This window comes from Heterocephalus glaber, unplaced genomic scaffold (genome assembly GCF_053883595.1).
Source record: "Heterocephalus glaber isolate CG9 unplaced genomic scaffold, H.glaber_assembly_v1.0 deba00001497, whole genome shotgun sequence".
NCBI classification, from domain to species: Eukaryota; Metazoa; Chordata; class Mammalia; order Rodentia; family Bathyergidae; genus Heterocephalus; species Heterocephalus glaber.
The window spans coordinates 35,265,394-35,286,673 of record NW_028258320.1 but is presented as its reverse complement, the minus strand read 5'-3'; the positions used below and the strand labels follow the sequence as shown (position 1 = coordinate 35,286,673).

Below are 21,280 nucleotides of genomic sequence, written 5' to 3'. Positions count from 1 at the left end.
TATAGAGATCAAGGACTTCAAAGTCTGATTGAAGAATGTGAAAAATAAAGGCCAGGGCTAATGAACTTTAACACTATTTTTCCTTGTGAAGCTGCAGTGATATACAAGGGAGTGTGTTTTCTTAATGATTAAACATAATTTAAGACTATGCAGCACTCATAGACCTACAATATGATTTGTGAATTTTGATATATTAAATTCTAGAATTTTCTTTAAGTATTGAGTATATTTTTATATCCTAATTTTTAATGTAAAACCATCTATTGTATGGAAACACATACATCTATTTCTTAATGTTTTCAAATTAAAATACAGTACTTTTCATCCATATATGGATAATCATTATCCTATTTGAGGCAGTGTGTAAATTGCTTCTGGTATTTACTGCTTTTGGTGTATTGTGATGGGTGACAGTTCACAAAATACAAGAAACTAGACCCTCTGATGAAAACTCTATGTTAGTTCTTGATGTAGTAAGTCAGTTGATGAACTAAAATCTGGAGAGACTGAAAGAAATATGTACATTGTACATCATTATCACTTCGATGTGATTAAATTTGAAAGATGAATGATTTGGTACATTTTTAGAAAGGAACAAATTATTCATTGATGGTCATCAGTGATTAAGAATAATATTTTTCTATACAAATTAGTCCCTTAAATTCACTGCTGCTCAAGACTAGGTAGAAATTCACATCCTTGTAAGTATTTTAAACCTATTGCATTTCAATTGAAAAAGTTCATTAAAATAGCAAAGAAAAGTGATTCACATAAATGTGTTGAGACAAGTTTTTCTCAAAACTCAGGATAATGTTTATATTTTCATATTTTCCATTTAAGTAGTGCACCTAATTTATATTTTTATTTTATAAGCAGTGTATCTACTTTCTTCTCTTTTTTTTGCTATTAGATTTGTGCTAATCTACAAAACACTCCCTCATTTCTCTTTTGACCAAAGATATATTAATAAAATAACTACATCAGGTGAAAAGCAAGCCAGGGACCCAATTAAAGTGAGTTGGCAATAGGGCTGGGGATTTATCTCAGTGGCATCTTGCATCTCCCAAGAGTACGGTCCTGAGTTTGATCCCTGGTACAGAAAAAAAAAAAAGTGAGTTGGCAAGAAATAAGATGGGATCCATGATGATGAACTTGTAACAAGTACTCCAAATACCCAAAATGACTTGGTTTTGAGAAAATACACTTTTTCAGACAAATTCTGTTCCATTAATTATATTTATTAATATCGTGGTAAGGCTCTATGTGGAAGGAACACAAAGTATTGCTCTAAATATCAGTTCAGTGAAAGAAATAAGCACCATATATATGAAAAATCTGAAGGGTATGTGAACTGCTACATAGTTGTAGCTACACAGATCTTTAAAATTTACTAGAAAAGCTTAATGGATGAGGCTCAGGCTGATCTAAGGATGATTTTATAAAGATGATTTGGCAGTAGAGTGTAGAAGAAAGGCAGACATGTGGATGAGTGGAGACAAGGGACACCTTGTCTTATTTTAAATGCTGGGGTTTTTTGTTGTGGCAAAAACACCACAGAAATCTAAAGGAATATCAAATCCCTTGATGAAGAAAAGTTAAACATTTTGTGTAGAATGTTAGAAGTTTATTCGTCTGATCAGGAGTACTTAATCTGGTTTTTTTTTTTTTTTTTTTGGCTAGGGATACTTTTAAATGTCTGATGTCCGTGGATCTCATATGAAAATATTTTTAGGGCTGGGGATTTAGCTCAGTGGTTTCACTACCTGCTGCTTAAGTGCAAGGACCTGAGTTCGATCCCCAGTACCCCCCCGCCAAAAAAAGAAAATATTTTTAAGTGCATAAAATAATATTTTGGATTATCAAGGAAACTATCAGGAATCAGTAATGAAAATAACAAAACATTGTGATTCTCTAATAGATTTTTATTTTTATTTAACCTGTTAAGTAAGACATAACAATGTGTCTAATAAGTATTATGAGTTTGAAGGATTGATGAGCATAAAATATTTAAAGATAGCTGCAAGTTTTTTCACATAGTAAGAAAACATAATTTCTATTGCTGACAATATCATAAATCATGTTAAATATGATTTGTTTCTGTGGAAATGCTATCTTTCAGTTAGAAGTTTGGTAAAAATAATGATTTTTCTTTTTCTTATCCATGTTCAAAGATCCATGATTTCTATCAACTAAGAACCTCTGAGCAAGACCTTAAAGCTTAAATAAGAAAATGACAAAGATTCAGATTTTGATTAATTCGGAGAAGATCTCAGGTTGTGGAGAGACTGGCCACTTCTTACTAGCATTCTGAAATTGACTCCAGAGAAATCAGTGTGAATTTCTTAGTAGGGGAATAGCATATCAGAATAATATCCAAGCAATGATTGTGTTCTCTTTGCATAGAATATGGTTTGATAGTGGGGTGTCCAGGGAAGAAACTGTTTGTCAGAAGGGTCAAAAATAATAAAACTTTTGTTAAAAAATGAATACTATTAGATAGATTAAATCTGCCCACAATAGAAAGTAGTTGTATCATTGATTACATGACTTAAGGATAATTTTGTGGTCCTTTGAATAGAAGGAAGTTGGAAAGGGATGGGTCTTAATTTGGGAAGGAGGAGGTCATATATAGTGAAAAAATTTCAATGTAATTATTCTAAAGGGTATAGAAGAGGGTTTATTATAGGAAGTGTCAGAGACCAAAGCAATTCTGCTTCTTAAAATTTTTCATAAAGTATGTCACTATGCATTTATGCAATTAATGATTGCTCTTATAATTGAACAATTACTATGTCCCTCTACTATGCCCTCATTTTCAACAATTTTATTGAAACAATTCATGTCTTAACATGTACTCACTGAAAGCATCCAATTTCATAAATCATCATACTTCAATTTTCCGTCCCTTCCATCCCATTGTGAATTTACTTGTTGTCCCTCTACTATAGCTTTGGCTATTCTGAACATTTCACAAAAATTGAATTATGCAATATGTGTTTGTTGGGACTGGCTTATTTAATATGTGTTCAAGGTTTATTCACATTGTAGATATATCAGTATTTCATTCCTGACTATAACTGGATAATATTCTACATTTTGTTTATTCATTTATCAGTTAATGGGACTCTCTACATTGATTCTCCCTAAAATTTTGTTTACCAACTAGACAGATGTTCACCAGTTTTCTTCCACCTTTAGTTTCTGTTAAAATAGTTCTCTAACTCCTCATTCTTTCTGCAGTGGTACCAGAGGATAAATATGATCATTCTCTGTATGTGTAATAAATTTCAAACCAAGTAGACTAATCCCCAGCCTGATCCAATCCATTTGTACAACTACTTTTGAGTTAATAAATTCAAAGGCATTCTTTTTCATCATTTTATAGATTTTCAGAGTATTTTGTGGGTTACATTTTTATTTGTTTTGTCTTTCTAGCTCTTTCTTTCTCGCTTTCTGCTTTTCTGCTTTCTTTTAAAAATGGAAAGGTAGAAAAGTGTTTGTTGAACACTCTAGAGAATCCTAACCCCAGATAAAGGGGAAAAATACATATATCACTGCAAGTGCAGAAATTTTAAATTGTCAAATAAAAGTTTTCATAGTAAAAAGTGTACTTTACCACTGTGAAAGTTATAGTACAGTATAATATGTGCAAAGTAAGCTATGGTATAGAAATACTTTCAATAAGTGAAGTGGGAAATTGACACTTCTAATTATTGCCTTTCTTCTTCTGGACTATATACGTAATGTAAATAAAATGCAGTGGTGAGGCTTCATACCGATATGATCGCAGGGGTGGTCATTTTAATTAATATTCCAATTTACTCCCCAATAGGTATTTCCTGGCCCCTTACTGTTTGCAACCACACACTGTAGGAATTAAATGCTTGCCCCCTCAATTAGTGTACTAATATTTATGGAAAGCTTTGTCACACACTAGGCTCTTTTACATGTGGTTCATTTATATGTTAATTTGATGAAGCCATAGTTATTACCTTCACTGTCCTACTGCAGAACCCAACCCGAGGGTTACATGTCCAGTGAGTCCAAGAGCAGTGAGGAGCAGCTTAGAACTTCTAACTTCAAAACTTTCTTTTCTGCCTCTTAAGAGCCATTAGGAAACCAAGTAAATGTGTCAAATGGACCTAGGAAAAGAAGTCATAATCTTTGAAGAAACATACCCTTATTGACAGTACTCACTTTTCTAATAGACTTGAAATTTAGGTGAAATTAGATTAAGTGCTCATTTGACATCTTGTGAAAAGCATGGTGCTTTTCCTCTAAAATATCTGCAAATTCCTGAGCCCTTAATTTCTCATAAGACACTAGTTACATAATTACTCCAAATCTTCTGCTCTCCAACTTCCACTGTCAGTAATTCTTCACATGCTAGCCTTTCTGTTCTTTCACATATCCAAGCAGTGGATCTTCCCTCAAGCCCTCATCTTCCCTCAAACCATTTGCACAAAAAATTATTGTGAAGTAAATTACTAAAATTTTTATTTTTAAATTTTTTTCCAGTATCAGGAATCAAACTCGGGACCTTGTGCTTGCAAGGCAGTTGTGGTGCCACTGAGCTAAATCCCTGGCCCTGCAAATTACTAAAATTTGAAGAGAGGGATAGGGCATTTGTTCTGGTAGCAGGTAACTAAATATTGCACATTAGATATCTCTTTTACTGAATGGCCTTCAGCATTGGCAACAGGAGACTTTCCCACTAGTTCCTTTTCCAGCTTCTTGTCCATTTTACGTCTCCCTTCACTGTCTCTGCCCTTTTACCACTCTGCTCTTTTCCATTCCTGAATTTTATGATCCATGACTTTGGGACCTGCCTTTTCCTCCTTAGAAGTGCCTTCCACACTATTTTTTCTATAAAAAAAAAGAACTTTTTTCTTTTAAAACTATTCTTAACCTATTTATTTGTTGTCTTGTTTATATAGTTTAGTTCTCATAACCTTATGAAATAGACACCATTATTCCAAATCTTTAGTGAGGTAATCGAGGCTTAGAGATTGAAATAATTTATTTAAGATCTCAGTGGTCTAGCAGGTTCTGAAACTCTGAAGATGTTTGGGGAAAGGATGACATTTCTAATATCAGGAAGTTATTTTATAAGTTTTATTTGGAAATAAAATTCATTCTATTTCAGGTGACATCTGCTGGAGAAAATTATTGAATAAAGTAACTTTTGGGGCTTTATTTATTTATTTCATGGTTACTTAAATATTGCAACTTGGTGTTACTCTTTCATGTAACTTCTAACTTACATCTGGTGTAGGTTAAAATGAAAAATAATGGAAGTTAAATGCTTCACTTTAAACTTAAGGTTTTTGTGTATTCCCGGATTTACTGTACACCAGAATTTGTTATCTCCAGCAGTACTGACTTTTGGGACTCAGTAATTCTGTTTTGTGATGATGTTATCCTAGGTACTGTAGAGTGTTCAGCATTCTTGGCCTCTGGATGATAGATCGGCCAGTTGTGATGATTATTAATATCTCCAGGCATTGCCAAATGTCACCTAGGAGGCAATGTTGTCCCTAGTTGAGAACCATTTCATTATATCATAAATTCTCCTAGGGTTAATATTAAAACAATAAGAAAAACAAAAGTTACGTGATAACTGCAACAAATCTGACAGTGGCAGTACTACTCTTGCTATTTTCCTGTGAGGAACTACAGAAATAGCCATTCATTGTTTAGACTAATTGAAATTAATCATGTGTTATAGAAATAAGAGAGCAAAAGTGCATTATACATTACTGGAGTTAGGTTGAATAAACTTGACTTAATTAAGACAAATTATCTATTCAACTGTCATTTACAGGGAATGAGTAGTCTACTTCTGTTTCCTTTTCTATGTTTGCATATCTTTGGCCCATCTTTAGTTTTCTGATTATTGGAAATTCAACTCATTATATAAACACTGATTTAGTTCTTTCTGTATACTTGAAAGTGCTATTTCAAAGCATAATATATAGAAAAATATAGAATCATGCTACTGGAGAAGGACATTGTGAAATCCTTCCAGAATCTTGTCCATTGTCAGATAAATGGTTGACTCATCTATAATAGAATTGTTGTATTTTCTTTTCCCTAAATATCTCTAAGAACTGAAATGCCGCAATATAAGCTCCTCATTCCAGACTTTCATTCCAATTGTTCAGATTGTTCTTTACATCCAAATATCTAAATTGCTTAAAATCCCATTTCCCTCATAGAGGTTTTTCTTTGTGGGTATACATGTATGCCTTATGAATTAGAAAAAAAAGAAGAAACAAAAAAGAAGTGAAGTTCAGATACCTTTATGTATATGCTCTCTCTCTGTCTCTAAGATTTTTAGTTCGGGATAGCTCATTTATATTTTTCATTCTAGCATTACCAGGATAACTGTGATGATTATTTTATATCAATATATTTTCCATCTGTTGTAACTTAGGGTAATGAAAATTGTGTCAAGTGTGTTTATAGTGATCTTGATCAGAAGGGTGATCAGATTTGACTAGTTGGAGAAGGAGAAATAAAGGTCTTTGTTTATGTAGTTCAACTTACCCCTCAGATTCTCTTCTTTTGCATTTGGAAAGCCAGTACTTTTATGCTCCCTGTAAAAATAATTGCTATGATATTACCAAAGAAAAGTGCCTTCTTTGAATGAGAACCTTGGTCTTAGCTAAAATAGTATAAAAACCCTATGAAGGCATACATAGTTCAGGAAAATCCTTACTATATACAAATGTCTAATGAGAGCTTCATAAGCCATATACATAGCTGACTAAAAGTGTAAAAAGCAAATGTTGTAAGGAATTTGTACTACTAAAATACAGCCATTTCTCTCAAGCTTTTATTCAAAGACCAACAAATGATTTTCAGACATCAGAACTAGTCCTGTGAAAAGTTAACACACCATTTAAGAAGCAGGAGTTCAGATCCAGAGAGACTGTATCTATTCAGATTGGAAAGCAGTCTTAAATAGGTAACCAATAGGAACTGACACACACTCCTTTAATTCAAGAACAAACCCAAATCTCACAGTGGAGTTGTCTTTCCTTTCTTATACTGGCTTAAGGAAGACAGAAATGTCAAGTTACTGACTTAGGAAAGAAATCTAAGTTTATGGTCTGTCACTGGGAATTGAACGACATGTTCTTCTAGTTAGCCCCACAGCAGCCTTGTCACTTTCTGCTTTCTTCCCCAAGTGACAACTCCTCCAATCTAGATTAACTTGACAAGTCGGGTCTGATAGAACCTCTAATCCAGTAAGAAAGCATATCCATAGATGCACCTCATTTCCCAGAGGAAATATATCCATGCTGGTGACACAGGACCACCAACAGGACATTGAAAGTTCCTATTGAATCCAGCAACAGAGATACTCTTTTGAGAGAACACAGTGTAAAGAGTACAGTCTTTAATCTATAAAACTGTGAAAATATAGAAAAAGAGATGAGAGGAGGAAAGATACAGGGGGTCTTATCTAGAGGGGACCTTTGTTATTACATCTGTTTCCCTTTATGAGCAGTCAAGTTGTCCTCAATATTCCAACCAAGATTGTTGGAACTAAGCAGGGTGTTTCTAATTAGGTTATTTCCAACTGTTCTATTTCTGTTAGTAATAAATCTCTAAGTTAGTTTCTAATTGTCATAAAAATCATTATTGCACAAAATCACAGATTAATGAAAACCCATTAGGGTAGATAAAATCAGGAGATTTGGGGTCTCTTTATAAACTGTTCCTTTCCTTATTTGTAGAACCTACTGATTGTTATGAAAGGTAGATAAAAGTATACATGAAGTTTAGTGGACTTCTTAACATGTAGGATTTCCCAAGAGTGATACATGAACAGTGGTACCAAAAACAAGAAAGCAGATAGATGGCTGCTCACAGTGACAAGATTTAGGGCTTATGACTCAGCCCATTCCAGGCCATAAATAGGCATATGGTATTTGAAATAGAATTAAAAATATGTTCAAGTTACTATGATAAATCTTTCAATTATTCACATAAATGACAGGAGTGGGAAAGAGCAAAAACTATAAATAATCCTTTGAACCTCTTCTCAGGTGTCTGTATCAACATCTCTTGAGCTGAGAACTCTAGAAATTTAGCAAAATCCAACTTAAAATGATTTAAATGTTTCTTTACATTTCCTACTTAAGTAAAACTGTGGTGGCAAAAGGGCATAATAAAAATCTCAATAGAGTATTGCATTTAAAAATAAAAGGAGCAGAAGTAGAATCTAGAGATTAACCACATTTGGGATTCTCATTCGTTCTTCAAGTGACTTCTACTAACTATTGAGCTTCATCAGAGAAAATAGAAAAAGTCTAGAACTTTACTAAAATGTTCTGAATATGACTTTCTTGCTAATGTTTAAAAGTCTTTGATTTGCAATCTAAATTATTTGAGATTTGAAGTCTAAAAATAGTCAAATACTGATCGATTCCTTTTATGTCTTGAGGAAATAGAAATCATATTAACTAATGATGATCTAAAGTAAATTCATCAATATTCATTCCTAAAATTAGTAGTAAATTATAATTACATAAAAATTTCCAAGCTGGACTGTTCTAAGTTTGGTATAAACCTCTGACAAAAGCATGTCAAAAATGTAGCCTAGCTGCCTTTTGCCTCTCCCCTCCCCACCAAAATAAGCATACATACATTCTATGCAAGTGGAGTAAATTTAAAATGAATCTCTGATGTATCATCAGGATGAGAAAGAAGTAAAAAACTGACTCATAAAGGAATTGTCTAGGAGAGTGGTTTCATGACTGCCTAATAATTGGAGGAAGTCAGCGAGGTAGGATTAGGGCCTTTTGGTATGTGCAATAGCCTTGCCTTATTCTTAGTTTTCTTAAGTGAACCACACAGTCCATACTTGGCAATCATTTGTAAATTTGAAATTACTTTTAATTTTACTTTATGGATGATGAGTGGCCTAGTAAATGAACTTTACCAATTTCACATTTCATAATAATAACTCATTTTACTGAGCTCTTAGAAAATTAGGACACCTTTAAATATCTTTGAAAGAACTCTCATTCATGTCTTGTGTGTACCTTTCATTTTACACCCAGTCTCTCCTTCCTCTCTAAACTAATCCTCATCCACAAAACAGGTATGAGAAAGGATAAGCAATCAAATTATGATTTATGGCAACAAATTACAAACACTGTTTCTTTCTACCATTTAGGTATTTCTAGTCATTTAAAAAATATAGTGCTTTTAAAATCATTTTATTTATCATATGCTATCAGATCATTTATGTTTCCTTGATTATTGTGACTGTCCTAACTTTCCAGTGTTTAACTTGAACTAGAAAGGCTATTTTATATACAAACTGCTATTACTCAAGAACAATCTAAATCCTTTTAAAAATTTTTAGCTATTCTAGCTAGTATACAATATAGCTTTCTATCACCAGTAATACTTATTCACACATATATGAATAATTACCATATATATAATTTGTACATATCTTTTCAACAAAAATAAGCTAGGTATGAGAGAAAAATAAAGCCAAAATACAGCAAGATGAGGAAAATAAGTGGAAGCTGGAAGTGAGTTTGGGCCTAAATTCTAAACCCCAGAGTCTTACATATAGATCTGGCTATAAGCTGCTTATGGTCATGTAAGAACAAGAAACATAATTGATTACAAGTTTAATTGTACCTAAGTTAAAATAGATAGATGTTACATGAGTATAGTTTTTCAGGGATGGAAGTGGCAGAAGCACTAAGTGTGGTGCCCATGGTCATAGAGGGACACTCTTAACTTCCCATATCTGAATTCTGTAAATCGTTTCTGATTTGATAAGTCCATAGATTTTCTTTAAAAAGTTACTGAACTAAAACAACAGTCTTGATGTTCCTCCTTGTCTTTTATTTAGGCTGGTTATTGTTTGAGAAGGCATAGCTTACAAACTATCCAGCAGGATCCTCAGTAGTGATTTTATGCTTGAGGGCTTCTTTCCACTAAAAATGTAAAATGTAAAATCCAAAAAGACAGAGAAGCAGACTTGTACAAAATCATTTATTTATGCAAGTTCTTTAAGTACTGTTCATTTTTCTCTTCGTTCTATTTATAATTAATGCTAGGGCTTTAGGTCAAGAAAATGTTTTAATACACTGGAAAGTTGTTAATGAGTTATTCTTGGGAGCTTACACTTTAAGACTGAAGTAGCTGAAGCAACATCACATCAAATCTTGGGTACATATAGACAAATAGGGAAGAGTAGAAAGATTTGGCATTGTTCTAGATAGGTTAATGTGGTTTCTTAAGCTTCTATTTTCTTCACTGGGTCCAATATTCACTTGGGATTCAAAAGTTCTCTCCTCAATGCCCCATAAAGGGACAACATTAAGAAGAAGAAGAAAAAAAGAATACCTATTTTCCTACTTGAATCTCAATTGGTTTTAAAATAGATGATGGAAAATTATCTCCAATGTAATCTAAATAATTTGTACCTCCATAAAAATGTCAAGTAAATGTAATAAAAATAATAGCAGTAAAAAGAAAAAGCATTTATTGAGCATTTATTGTGTGCCAGATACTGTGTTAAGCATTATACTTGCTTTATCTCATTTAATTGTAACAATTATCCAATGTAATAAGTGTTCATATTTTATTAATTTTACTTATGAAGAAACAGACATTTGGACATTAAGCAACTTGCTCAAGGTCTTAAGGTTTTTAAAAAACAGCTAAGAGAACTCAATTCCCAGTTGAACTTCAGATGTATTTCACTACCATGTTATATCTGGTCTGTCTCACTCTTGAGCGGCAGATGAGATTTCTAGGGAAATAGACTTGCCAGTGAAGGAAGGGGAGAATGCCATGGAAAGATACTGGGAGCTGGTGAAAAGATGAGTTTTCTGGACTGGTTTTGATGTGCCTTTTAAAGAGAAAGAGTTTTCTTCATACAGTCAAGAAGAAAGCATAGGAAGTAAGAATATGTGAGCAAAACCTGTGTAAGGAGATCTATCCAAGCCTTTTGAATTATTGTGTTTGTTCGTTCTCAGCACAAAGTTTCATCAGGCAAAGATGGAGTATGCATACACAATTCAAACGTAGTAAATACATTGTGTGTTTGCTGGGCAGAATTCTCTCTCCATTGATACCATTTAGATGAAATGGCTTTCATGTTATAGCAGTATTCACTGAAGGCTAGGTCATGCATCATTGAAATCTGAATTAAACTTTAAAGTTTTTAATATGTAATATTTTACCTCAGCAGGTTTTAAAAATTCACAGCCAAACCTGTTTTTTACAAATACTATTGTGTGCATTAAACTAAGTTGATACAATTCACTTTTTTAAAAGTTAGCACTTTTAAAAAGCCAACTATTACAGCAAGCACACAAAGGAGTAATTAGACCTCAATGAAAGAAGCCTAAAGTTTAGCAAACACTGAGTAGCATTAGTTCCTTTCTGTCAGGAGCCAGTTATTTAGTCAAGCATTAGACTTTTCTTCTGTAGACTGTGGGTAAGTAATTTGGAGGACTAATTAATGTAAGGCAAGGGGGTTGAATTTACAATAGATTGTGTTGCCTCTTTATTTCTGTCCTCGATGTGTTAGGTGATACAATGAATTTTTAGCCTGCATAGCTATGACTTTATTAAAAATGTATTTTCCCCCAATTTCCCCATGAATATTATTTTCCTTACTTGTATTCAAGAAGGTATGTCCAGTGTATGCTGTTTCCTTAGCATTTTATTTTCTGAGTTCTTTGTGGAACATACGCAGTCTTAATGCCTCTTTCTTTTCCCTTAAGCTTTATAGTTTGTTTTGCTTGACAGTCAGTGTTACATGGCTGGGAAGCAAATAAACAGTCTTGCCTAAGTTAGATAAGATGTTTACAAATAAAATGATACTGTGAGCTGCAATTAAATAATGCCCAAGGGTCAAAGTAATTTCCCTCTTCATAATAGCCACCTTATTCAAAATGAGAATTCTCAAGTATGAACTGTGCTATAGAAAATGTATCAATTTACACAAGTTTTCTTTCAGATTTAAGTGTTAAAATTGGAATTACCATGGCTCACTAATATTACATTTAGAGTAATTTCATATGTTCACATATTTGTCTTCATCTTTTCCTGGTCTTTTCTTTGAATCTCATTTCAAATCTTATTAATGATAAATTTGAGGAAAAGGGGGACTTCTTACCATACATATTTTACTCTTTTTTTTGCACTGTATTTTGGTGACAGCTTTTCTTTAATTGGTAGCTTGCATTTTTAGAAACAAGTCTAAAGTTTCTTAAATCTCATCATGAAAATGCAAAAACAACAACAACAACAACAACAACAACAAGGAGTATGGGAGAGAATTAAGATAATGTGCCTTCCCCTGTCTTTTGTAGATGGGAAGGTTGAAGTCACTAAAGAAGGCGTGAAGCTGTGCACCATGGGTCCCGGGAAAGTATTTGGAGAGCTGGCCATCCTGTACAACTGTACCCGGACAGCGACCGTCAAGAGTAAGACTGCTTTCATATTTTCCAAATGTTTTCAGTATCTTCTTTCTCTAGACATAGATGTTAAGTATTTATTTAATCTTTGTAACCTTATTAATTCACATTCTAATTCTAATTTTTACCTTGCAGTACAGTTTCAGTATTTGTTTTCCTACCAAAGAGGCATTGCTAACAATCAGTTCTGCATAATTTGCATTTTATTGCTGACTTACAAAAGTTATCACTTTAATCAAGAAGTCTCATAATTAAGATATTTACGTGGCATATTTTATAAATTAGAAGTAACCAGGAGCAAGATCTTTGCTTTTTCAGCCCTCAAAGCCTCAGAATCATATTTAAGAAATTTTTACATGTCTATTCTAGATTATAGTCCTCACATAAATCACACTAGTTGATTCAGTGCTTTAGAAAAAGTAAGAGGAGAAATGTCCTTCATCTCATTCAACCATCACTGAGTAAGATAAATCCTGAATTCTAAAATGGCATCTGAGTATATTTTTGTCTTCAGCTGCTCATCAAGCTGTATATTATAGCATTTTACTTTTCTACTGATTGGGTTTATTTTAAATCGGGCAATAAAGCGGCTTGTTTCCCTAATTTTACATGTATGTGTATGTATGATTTCTGTTGCAACTTTTGTCATTTTGTAAAAGCAGCTGCAATAGTTAGAAAAAAATTGTTTAAAAAAATCTTCCTGTATAAGGACATAATGACTTTACAACAAACAGAACTGAATGCAAAAGCCAACCATGCAATATTTATTGGATATATAGGCAGACTTGTCTACTTCATATCTTCATATTTGAAAAATCTTTCTTACACATTATCTTATGGATTATTTCAATTATGAGATACTTTGATTAGGTTTTGCTGTTTAAAAAAACTGCTACTGGCAAAATCACAAATTATTAATATCAATTAGTTTTGTCTGGATCCCACTGATCAGTTTGTTTGTATATATATGTATATTTTTTGCCTCCCAAAAGTACAATGTATGACTAGCACCACAACACTGAAAAATGGATGGTAAAGAACTCAAGAATGCATGATTATCTAAAAGTTTCAGAAATTATCCTATATGTCTTGTTATCGAATCACCATTATATCCTTGAATTACTGTGACATTAGTTGGATATTGTACATTGTACCGGTGCTCTTTTTGGAGGAGTCCTTCTTGGCATTTGATTCATGATCTCAGGAAGGAAAAGAATTTTTTTGATTGGTTGGTACTGCCATTTTTTATCTTATCTCATGTGATCACTTAGTTATGAGTCAAGGAGTAGTGAGGTCCAGTGATCCTTAACAGAATCTACCACAATTTTAACATATTTTAAGGTGCCTTACATGGACTAAAGAATGATTTCATTAAATAGATTTTACTATTATGCTTAATTTTCAAGGAAATATATTTATTTTATAGCTAACAAGGCAGAGAATGTCACATTCTGACTAAAGCAGATTTTCTTAGAATTGTGAATAATGATTTATTGTTCTAAACTATTTCAGCCTTATAGACTATTCATGTAATCTAATGGAAACTGTCAATTTTCCAAAGGTCAACATTTGGTAGCATCACTGTACCTTATATTTGTAAGAATAGTGAATTCTTATTAAAACAATATTTTAATAGTCTACTTAAGTGAATTTTATACAACTTTTTTCAGAAGTTGGTTGCTTTGCTTCATAAAGATCACTTTTTAGTATTCAGGTTCTATAAAATGGTGTTCATCTTCACTAACCTTTACGGCTTATGTTTGCTGAATTTAAATGGACACTGTGGATCTGATTTACTAAGAAGAAGCTGAGTGTTGAATGCAAATTATAGTCCTGTTTCACTGTCAGCATATCGTAAAAAGAAATGAGTGATGATGGGTATTTTTAATGCAGACTGAGACACTGAAGAGTATATCTGTGTGAATGCATGTGCATTTTTCTTCACAGCGTTTGCTTAATATCTGGAGGTTGTATAGAGAAAAGAGGCTAGAGTGTATGGTGTGAAAATATATCTCTGCATTTACAGGTTTTGAGCATGAGTAGGAACTGATGTATGAGGAGAATTGTTTCTTCTGAATGTTGTATAAGAACCATAAGTTGTGAATAATGATTATTGTTTAGAACAGTTTTGTCCGGTCTTCTCAACTATCCAGGGATATGGGACTTGTGACTGTGGCTCTTAAGTACCATTTTTCTGTAGGTTTAAATTAAAACTTCAGCCTGAACACAATAATTCTGATTAGATTCTATTGTAGATGCTACTTGTACAAAATGACTACAGAATATAACCTCTAATGATATTTTACTTTTTTCATGTGATATTTTTAAACATCTTTAAACTTATAGGACTGTATAGATCCAATAACTTCTCAGTAGTCAGGATTACATAAACCTGTTAATTTCTTCCCTGGCATCCTGCTAGTGAGGGCCATTTGCTGTATCTTTCAAAATAGATTCATTTAGTTGGGTATAATAGTCGGAATCTAGGTAGAATATCCTTCCTACATAATGGTTTTTCTATCCATGTCTTTTTCTTTCATATGTGCCAAGACCTGTGTCCTTTACTCCAAGCTTTTAAAATTAAAAAAGAAAAATTGGTCCATCTATGCAGTACAAAATGATTGTATTACTCATGAGGAGTTGGCACATGTACATAACACATCTTATTTCTTTTTTTAAAAATTCTCTCTACCTCCTTACCCTTCTCACTCCCTTCATCTCTTGGTCCCCATTCCTATTCAAATCTCTCTCTCTCTCTCTCTGTTTCCTATTATCTTTTATTTTTCTTAATTTGTATTTTGGGCTTTTCAGAGAAACTATGTGATATTTAAGCTGTATGTTTGCTTTATTTCACTTAGCATTATGGTCTTAAGGTGCTTCTATTTTCTTACAAATGACTCTAGTTTATCCTTCTTTATGTCAATGCAGCAATACTCATTATTTTTCATTATTGTAAATATTAGTGGTTCTTCTTTCTTTCTCCCTAGGTCTGACTGAAGGCTGTTTAGCATTTTAATGTGTTTATAATCTCATGGTAGTAACTAGATCCTAGGTGTCATGCCAGCAGCCTTCAATGTACATGAGTTATTTCTTATTTAAGACAGCACTTTTTGAAATTGTATCAGGCCACGAATAAATTTTAGCAACTTCCCTAATGATGAATATGATCACAGCAACTGTGGTTTTTCTACCTTAGGATATAAAAGTAATTGTCTTAAAGCTCTAGAGATGAACATATGCTATAAAATATGATAAACTTGCTCATAATGATCCTGCTGAAAGAAGCACCATAGCAGCTTGAAGCAGGCTCTTTCAAAAAAAAATTTTTTTTTTTTTAAAAAAAGATCGTCATTCTTCTGAAAATAAATAAATATATACCACTAGTTTTTATAGCACTAGGAGGAAGGTCTGATAACACCAGGAAAAGTAATTTGAAAAATCAAAGCCATAGTGATATGGAAAGAAAAAAAAATCATGGTATAATATAGACAATCTATTTATTGTCAACTCCTGTGTTACAAACCAACACCATTGATTTCCCGCTGAGGAATGAAGATGTAGAAATACATAAAATTAACATTATATTGGAAACAAAAATCTAACAACTGTCTTGAGGTCATTTTTATAGCTTCAATAGCCTCAAGGTTTTTTATGAACCATGATATTAAAATTGTCACTTAGATTGTATTGGGTCAATCATAAATATGTGTAGAATACCATGGGAAATAAAACAGTCAGGTGTTATCCTTGGTTTCCACAGTGCCTAATAATTAACGTCTCCCATTTGTTTGAATTTCTCACATTTTGTTCAAATACATTGACCTTCTAGGGTGTGAGTTTTACTAGCCATTTTTAAACCCGCTAGGAGCAGGAACTTTCACATGTTCAACCAACCCTTTTTGTGTACTCAGTTCCCATACCCATAAGCAGTCACTGTCATATTTCCCTAAAATATCCTCCCCGGTTGTGATTTCACTTTTCCTACCCTCACCATTAAATAAATATCAATTTGCACTTAGCCTGGACCTCTTACCTTGTGTTTGTGCTCAGGGTTCTTCCAGCAGTTGCAGTTACTGGAAATTTAAAAATAGAAAGTCAAAGGCATTTAGTTTATAATAAGAGAGGGATTCAACCTTTTTGTGAATTTGCAGAACATTTATGCTATTGTTTTGTTTTTGTTAGATTTACTACTACCAGTTCTTAAAATTACGTGTGGCACTTTATGTGGCTTAATATGTGCCTCTTTGCTCCCCAGGTTACAAATGAATTGAGGAATTTTTGTTGAAGGTACTAAATTGAAGTCTTGCTAATCTTAGATTGAGTTTCCCGCTCACCATATCCCAAACCTTTGTAATGTATTATTCAAGTGGCCACATTTAATTTCATTCCAATTAAAAACTCAAGACTAAAATAAGGTACTTTGTAGAAAAACATCTCGATGCTAGGTCATGATGATCACTGTAGAAAGCTATCTGAGAAGTATATCCATTTTTTATGTGATAGATATTTTGTGAAGTTCTTTGAGCAATATATGAATTATTTCACCTTAGATTATTTATAACAAGAACTTAAAACTTCCTCAGTTTTAAAATACATCAGTACTGACACAACAAAGCCTAAACAGACTATAAAAAAATCAGGCAAATTGACTTTAATAACATCTTGTAAAAATATTTTTCTTGCCTCAGTTGGAATACTTTCTAAGTTTTATACTTAACCTTTCCTAAGAAGTTAGTAGAGGGGAAGTTGAATAATTAGGATATTTTAATAAGTGTCATAGACATTTTAAGAGCAAAGTTTAAAAATTGGATTTTTCTGTTTAGTTTTGCTTTTAAAATAAGTTTGGGTGTCTGCAGTGAGAAGGTTTATACATTTCCTTGTGTTTCTGTATCAAATATCACATTATTCAACCTTAGCCAACTGTCAAAAACCAAAAAAGATGAATAGGAAAAAAGTATTGAGATTGGACTAAGCTCTTTTTCCTCTAATAACTCTATGTGCTATAAATATAGTGTCTCTACCTAATATCTATGCTATATACACCAAACACACATATCATACTTTTTATTGGTAGAGGAACAAAAGGCATGAATGCAATTTTTTATTGCAAATGAAAAGGAATCAGAGATGAGGCACTTTTATTTTTTTGAGGCACTTTTCATAGTTACAGACCGAAAATTCCTTAAGATATAAATTAAGAAATAAACAGATACTTCATAGAAAATATTATGGAACTGCATAACGCACCATTGATGGTAACGGTACAGCCACTTGTGAAAATGAAGCAACACTGTCAGCATAACAACTGCTGTGCATGCAGTTATTACCTGGCTTTAATGAACACGTGCAGCCACACGTTGTTATCCTCCCTGGCCCACTGCAGCAGCAGAAGAGATAACTGTGAAAACAACAGTTTCTGTTCTGCCTTTGAGAGTAAATGGTAAATGAAAAAAATGCTTGTTTTGCCTTTTCCCAGTTTAATGCAGTCTTTCTACTGAGAATCCTGAAAAGACACAAAATAAATTTAGGCTGGAGATTACTAGAAACATGCCTCTGGTTACAGAAGTAATAGTCCCCTGACTTCCGAGAAATCCTATTATCCTGGACAATGAGCCAGGCAGTGTATTATGACAACACCTCGGGGAAGTAGGTACACTTGTTTAGTGAGTTAATTAGAAAATAATCTTTATAAAATTTTCATCGCATTTACCTATTAAAGAATACTGTGAAATTAGTAACCTAAAATCCAATTATATAATACCAGAGAATAAATTTTTTAAATAAAGGATCAATTAAAGGGCAACAAATGATGCCACACGACAGATGAAAATGCACAAATGAATACACACAGAAGCTATACTTTAATCTCATTCCTTTATTAAACCGATTAAAAGTGAATTTCAGAGATGAGAACACTGATTAAATACATTTTTCTTTTATCGGTGAAGGTTTCCCCCTCTAGCTTTGATATTACAATCAAATTGATTTATGATTTATATGAAACCGCTTCCAAACCATTCACATCCAGTGAATTGGCCTAGTGGACAGTAGGCCAGTAGGGCTTCTTGGGTAAAAGTCACCCCCCTCAGTCAATGGAAGGCATAAATTTAATTCCTTCCTAATGTTAGATAGATTACTTTCTTCTTCTGTCTTTAATTACTCAATCATTGATCATTTTGAGAGTTCTATCTCTCCAGAGAATATTTAAGATTTAACTGATAGGAAATTACTATTTTTAAAGATCTTGAACCATTCAATGATAAATCTAATGAATGGGAAAAGAAGATTGATTTTTTTTAGCAATTTTGTTAATCCTGTAGAAATAGCAGGTTTCCCACAACAACCTTTCTCCTAAGAAACTCCCACACATAGTAAAGCTGGCTCAATTTTTGGCATAGTCAATCTTCATGTATTTAAGAATTTGCTAAGCAGCAATTTTACTCAACTTATTTGAAGAAAAAGCAAAGCAGTAATGTGAGTCAATACTGCATTATCTGCTAAAACAGAAGTTTTCCTGTCCATACATTGTGATGAATTTCTAATGAGTTCTTCATTAGTAATAGCAAGACCTGGTAACTGTTGAGGGCTATAGGCAATGCACTAGGCTCGGAGTTTTGAAATAGAGGGTGGTGTTTCCCTCATACTATTGCTGAAGCAACTAAGACCTAGAAGAGTTAAGTAATTGTTCCAACATCATATAACTAGAGGACCATGTGCCTGATATTGCTATGCTGCTGCTGTCACAACTTTTACCTTTTTTCTATAGAGGTTCATTTCCTTTTAAGTGCAAGTTCATCTATAAAACTACCTACTATTGGCCTGAGGACTTCACTTTCACAAAAAAGTTTACCACACATTACAGTCTTTCAGTGCTCACTTCGGCAGCACTAAAATTGGAACGATATACTAAAATTGGAACTATACTATACTAAAATTGGAACTATACAATCTTTCAAACTTTTAAAATCTTAAACACAATCCATATTATGTGCATCTATTGCAAAAGGATGAATCCAATAACATTGATGAGAGGGTCATAGTTTAAGACGTAGAGACTTAATGAGCTCTCAAAATTAGTGACAAGATTTAGTTTTTGTGGCACATTGAAATACTTTTAATTGTTTAATAAGAAAAAACTTTTTGCTTCAACATTTGAGACCTTGCTAACTAGCTATATATTTTCTTCATAAAATCTCTTAAGGAATTTCTTTAAAGTAGCAATTATGAAAATTTACACAGCACTTCAAAAACCATGAAGAATAGGAAAATAAATTTTTATTATATAACAAAGAAAAATTTGAGTCGTGACAAATGAGTTTGCCTTTATTTTCCCCTTGAATTTCCTCTGACTACTGAGGAAATCCAACCTTAGCAATTTAGTGGTGAATCTGAGAGGCCACTCTTATAGGATGTCCTTGTTGTCTGGATACATTTCTTTCTTTCTTTCTTTTTTTTTTAATTAAATTCTTTTATTGGTACACAGTAGGTATACAACACAATTACATTTCTCATTGGGAATTGTACCTTTATATAATGCATCTTGGTTGTTATTTTTTCCCCATTCCTAGCCCTCCCTTCACCCCCTCCACCCTTCCCTATTTACAAAGACTTTATTTCCATTTTTTCCATTTCTCATCATTTTTTCCTTTCCCTTCTTTCCTTTCCCCTGTGCCTCCCACTACCCCTACTCCTTTGGACCTTTTATTCCTATTTTACATTATTGAGTATTCATTCTAATAATTGGTACATTTTAGGTATACAATATAATGACATTCATCATTGGAAATTTGCACCTTTACATAGTCTCTCTTGGTTGTTTTTCACCCTTGCCCAGCCCTCCCTTCAACCCCTCCAGCCCTGCCTATTTACAAAAATTTTGTTACTATTTTTCCATTTTCTCATATTAATCCCATTCCCTTCTATCCTTTCCCTTAGCCCTCCCACTTCCTTCCCCTTTGCCCCTTTTCTTCCTATTTCACATGACCTAGTATACATTTAGTCCTTATTTACACTTTCAGTTTCTCACACCAGAGAAACTATTTGGTATTTACACATCTGTGTCCTATTTATTTCACTTAAGAGTATTGCCTCACTGTGGATCCACTTAGCTATAAATGTCTCTAATTTCTCATTTTTTATGGCTGAGTAGTACTCCATTTTATAAAAAAACCACATTTTCTTTATCCAGTCTCCAGTTGATGGGCATTTGGGCTGTTTCCAAGTTTTAGCTATTACAAACTGCACTGCTATGAACATGGGTGCACATATATCACTGTGGTATGATTCTTTTAATTCTTTGGGGAAGATCCCCAGCAGTGGAATAGCGGGGTCAAGTGGGATTTCCAGTCCTAGTTCTTTGAGGTATCTCTATACTGATTTCCACAGTGGTTGCACCAGTCTACACTCCCACCAGCAGTGGAGCAGGGTTCCTCTTTCCCCACAGCCCCGCCAGCATTTGTTATTGGTTGATTTCATGATAGCAGCCATTCCTTCTGGAGTGAAGTGGAATCTCAGTGTTGTTTTCATTTGCATCTCTCGAATGACCAGTGACGTTGAACATTTTTTCATGTATTTATTTGCTATTTCTACTTCTTTGTCTGAGAAATGTCTGTTCATTTCAGATGCCCATGTTTGGATTGGGTCTTTAAATTTGGGAGGTCTGATCTTTTTAAGTTCTTTATAGATTCGAGATAGTAGACCTTTGTCTGAGGAAGAGCAGGTGAAGATTTTTTCCCACATTGTGGCTTGTCTCTTCACACTGCTGGTGGTTTCTCTTGCTGTGCAGAAGCTTTTTAATAAGAAGAGATCCCTTT

At 33.3% G+C, this 21,280-nt stretch overlaps 1 protein-coding gene across 6 annotated transcripts in view; it reads left to right on the top strand.

Moving 5' to 3' along the window:
- The window catches only part of Prkg1 (protein kinase cGMP-dependent 1), a 1,307,364-nt gene that overhangs the window by 475,280 nt on the left and 810,804 nt on the right, over nt 1-21,280 (top strand). For all 6 annotated transcript variants that reach the window (XM_013077205.3, XM_004858324.3, XM_087185544.1 and 3 more), the window contains one exon: nt 12,363-12,476. In XM_013077205.3, coding sequence (XP_012932659.1) covers nt 12,363-12,476 — 114 coding nt within the window. The remainder of the gene's footprint in view (nt 1-12,362; nt 12,477-21,280) is intronic.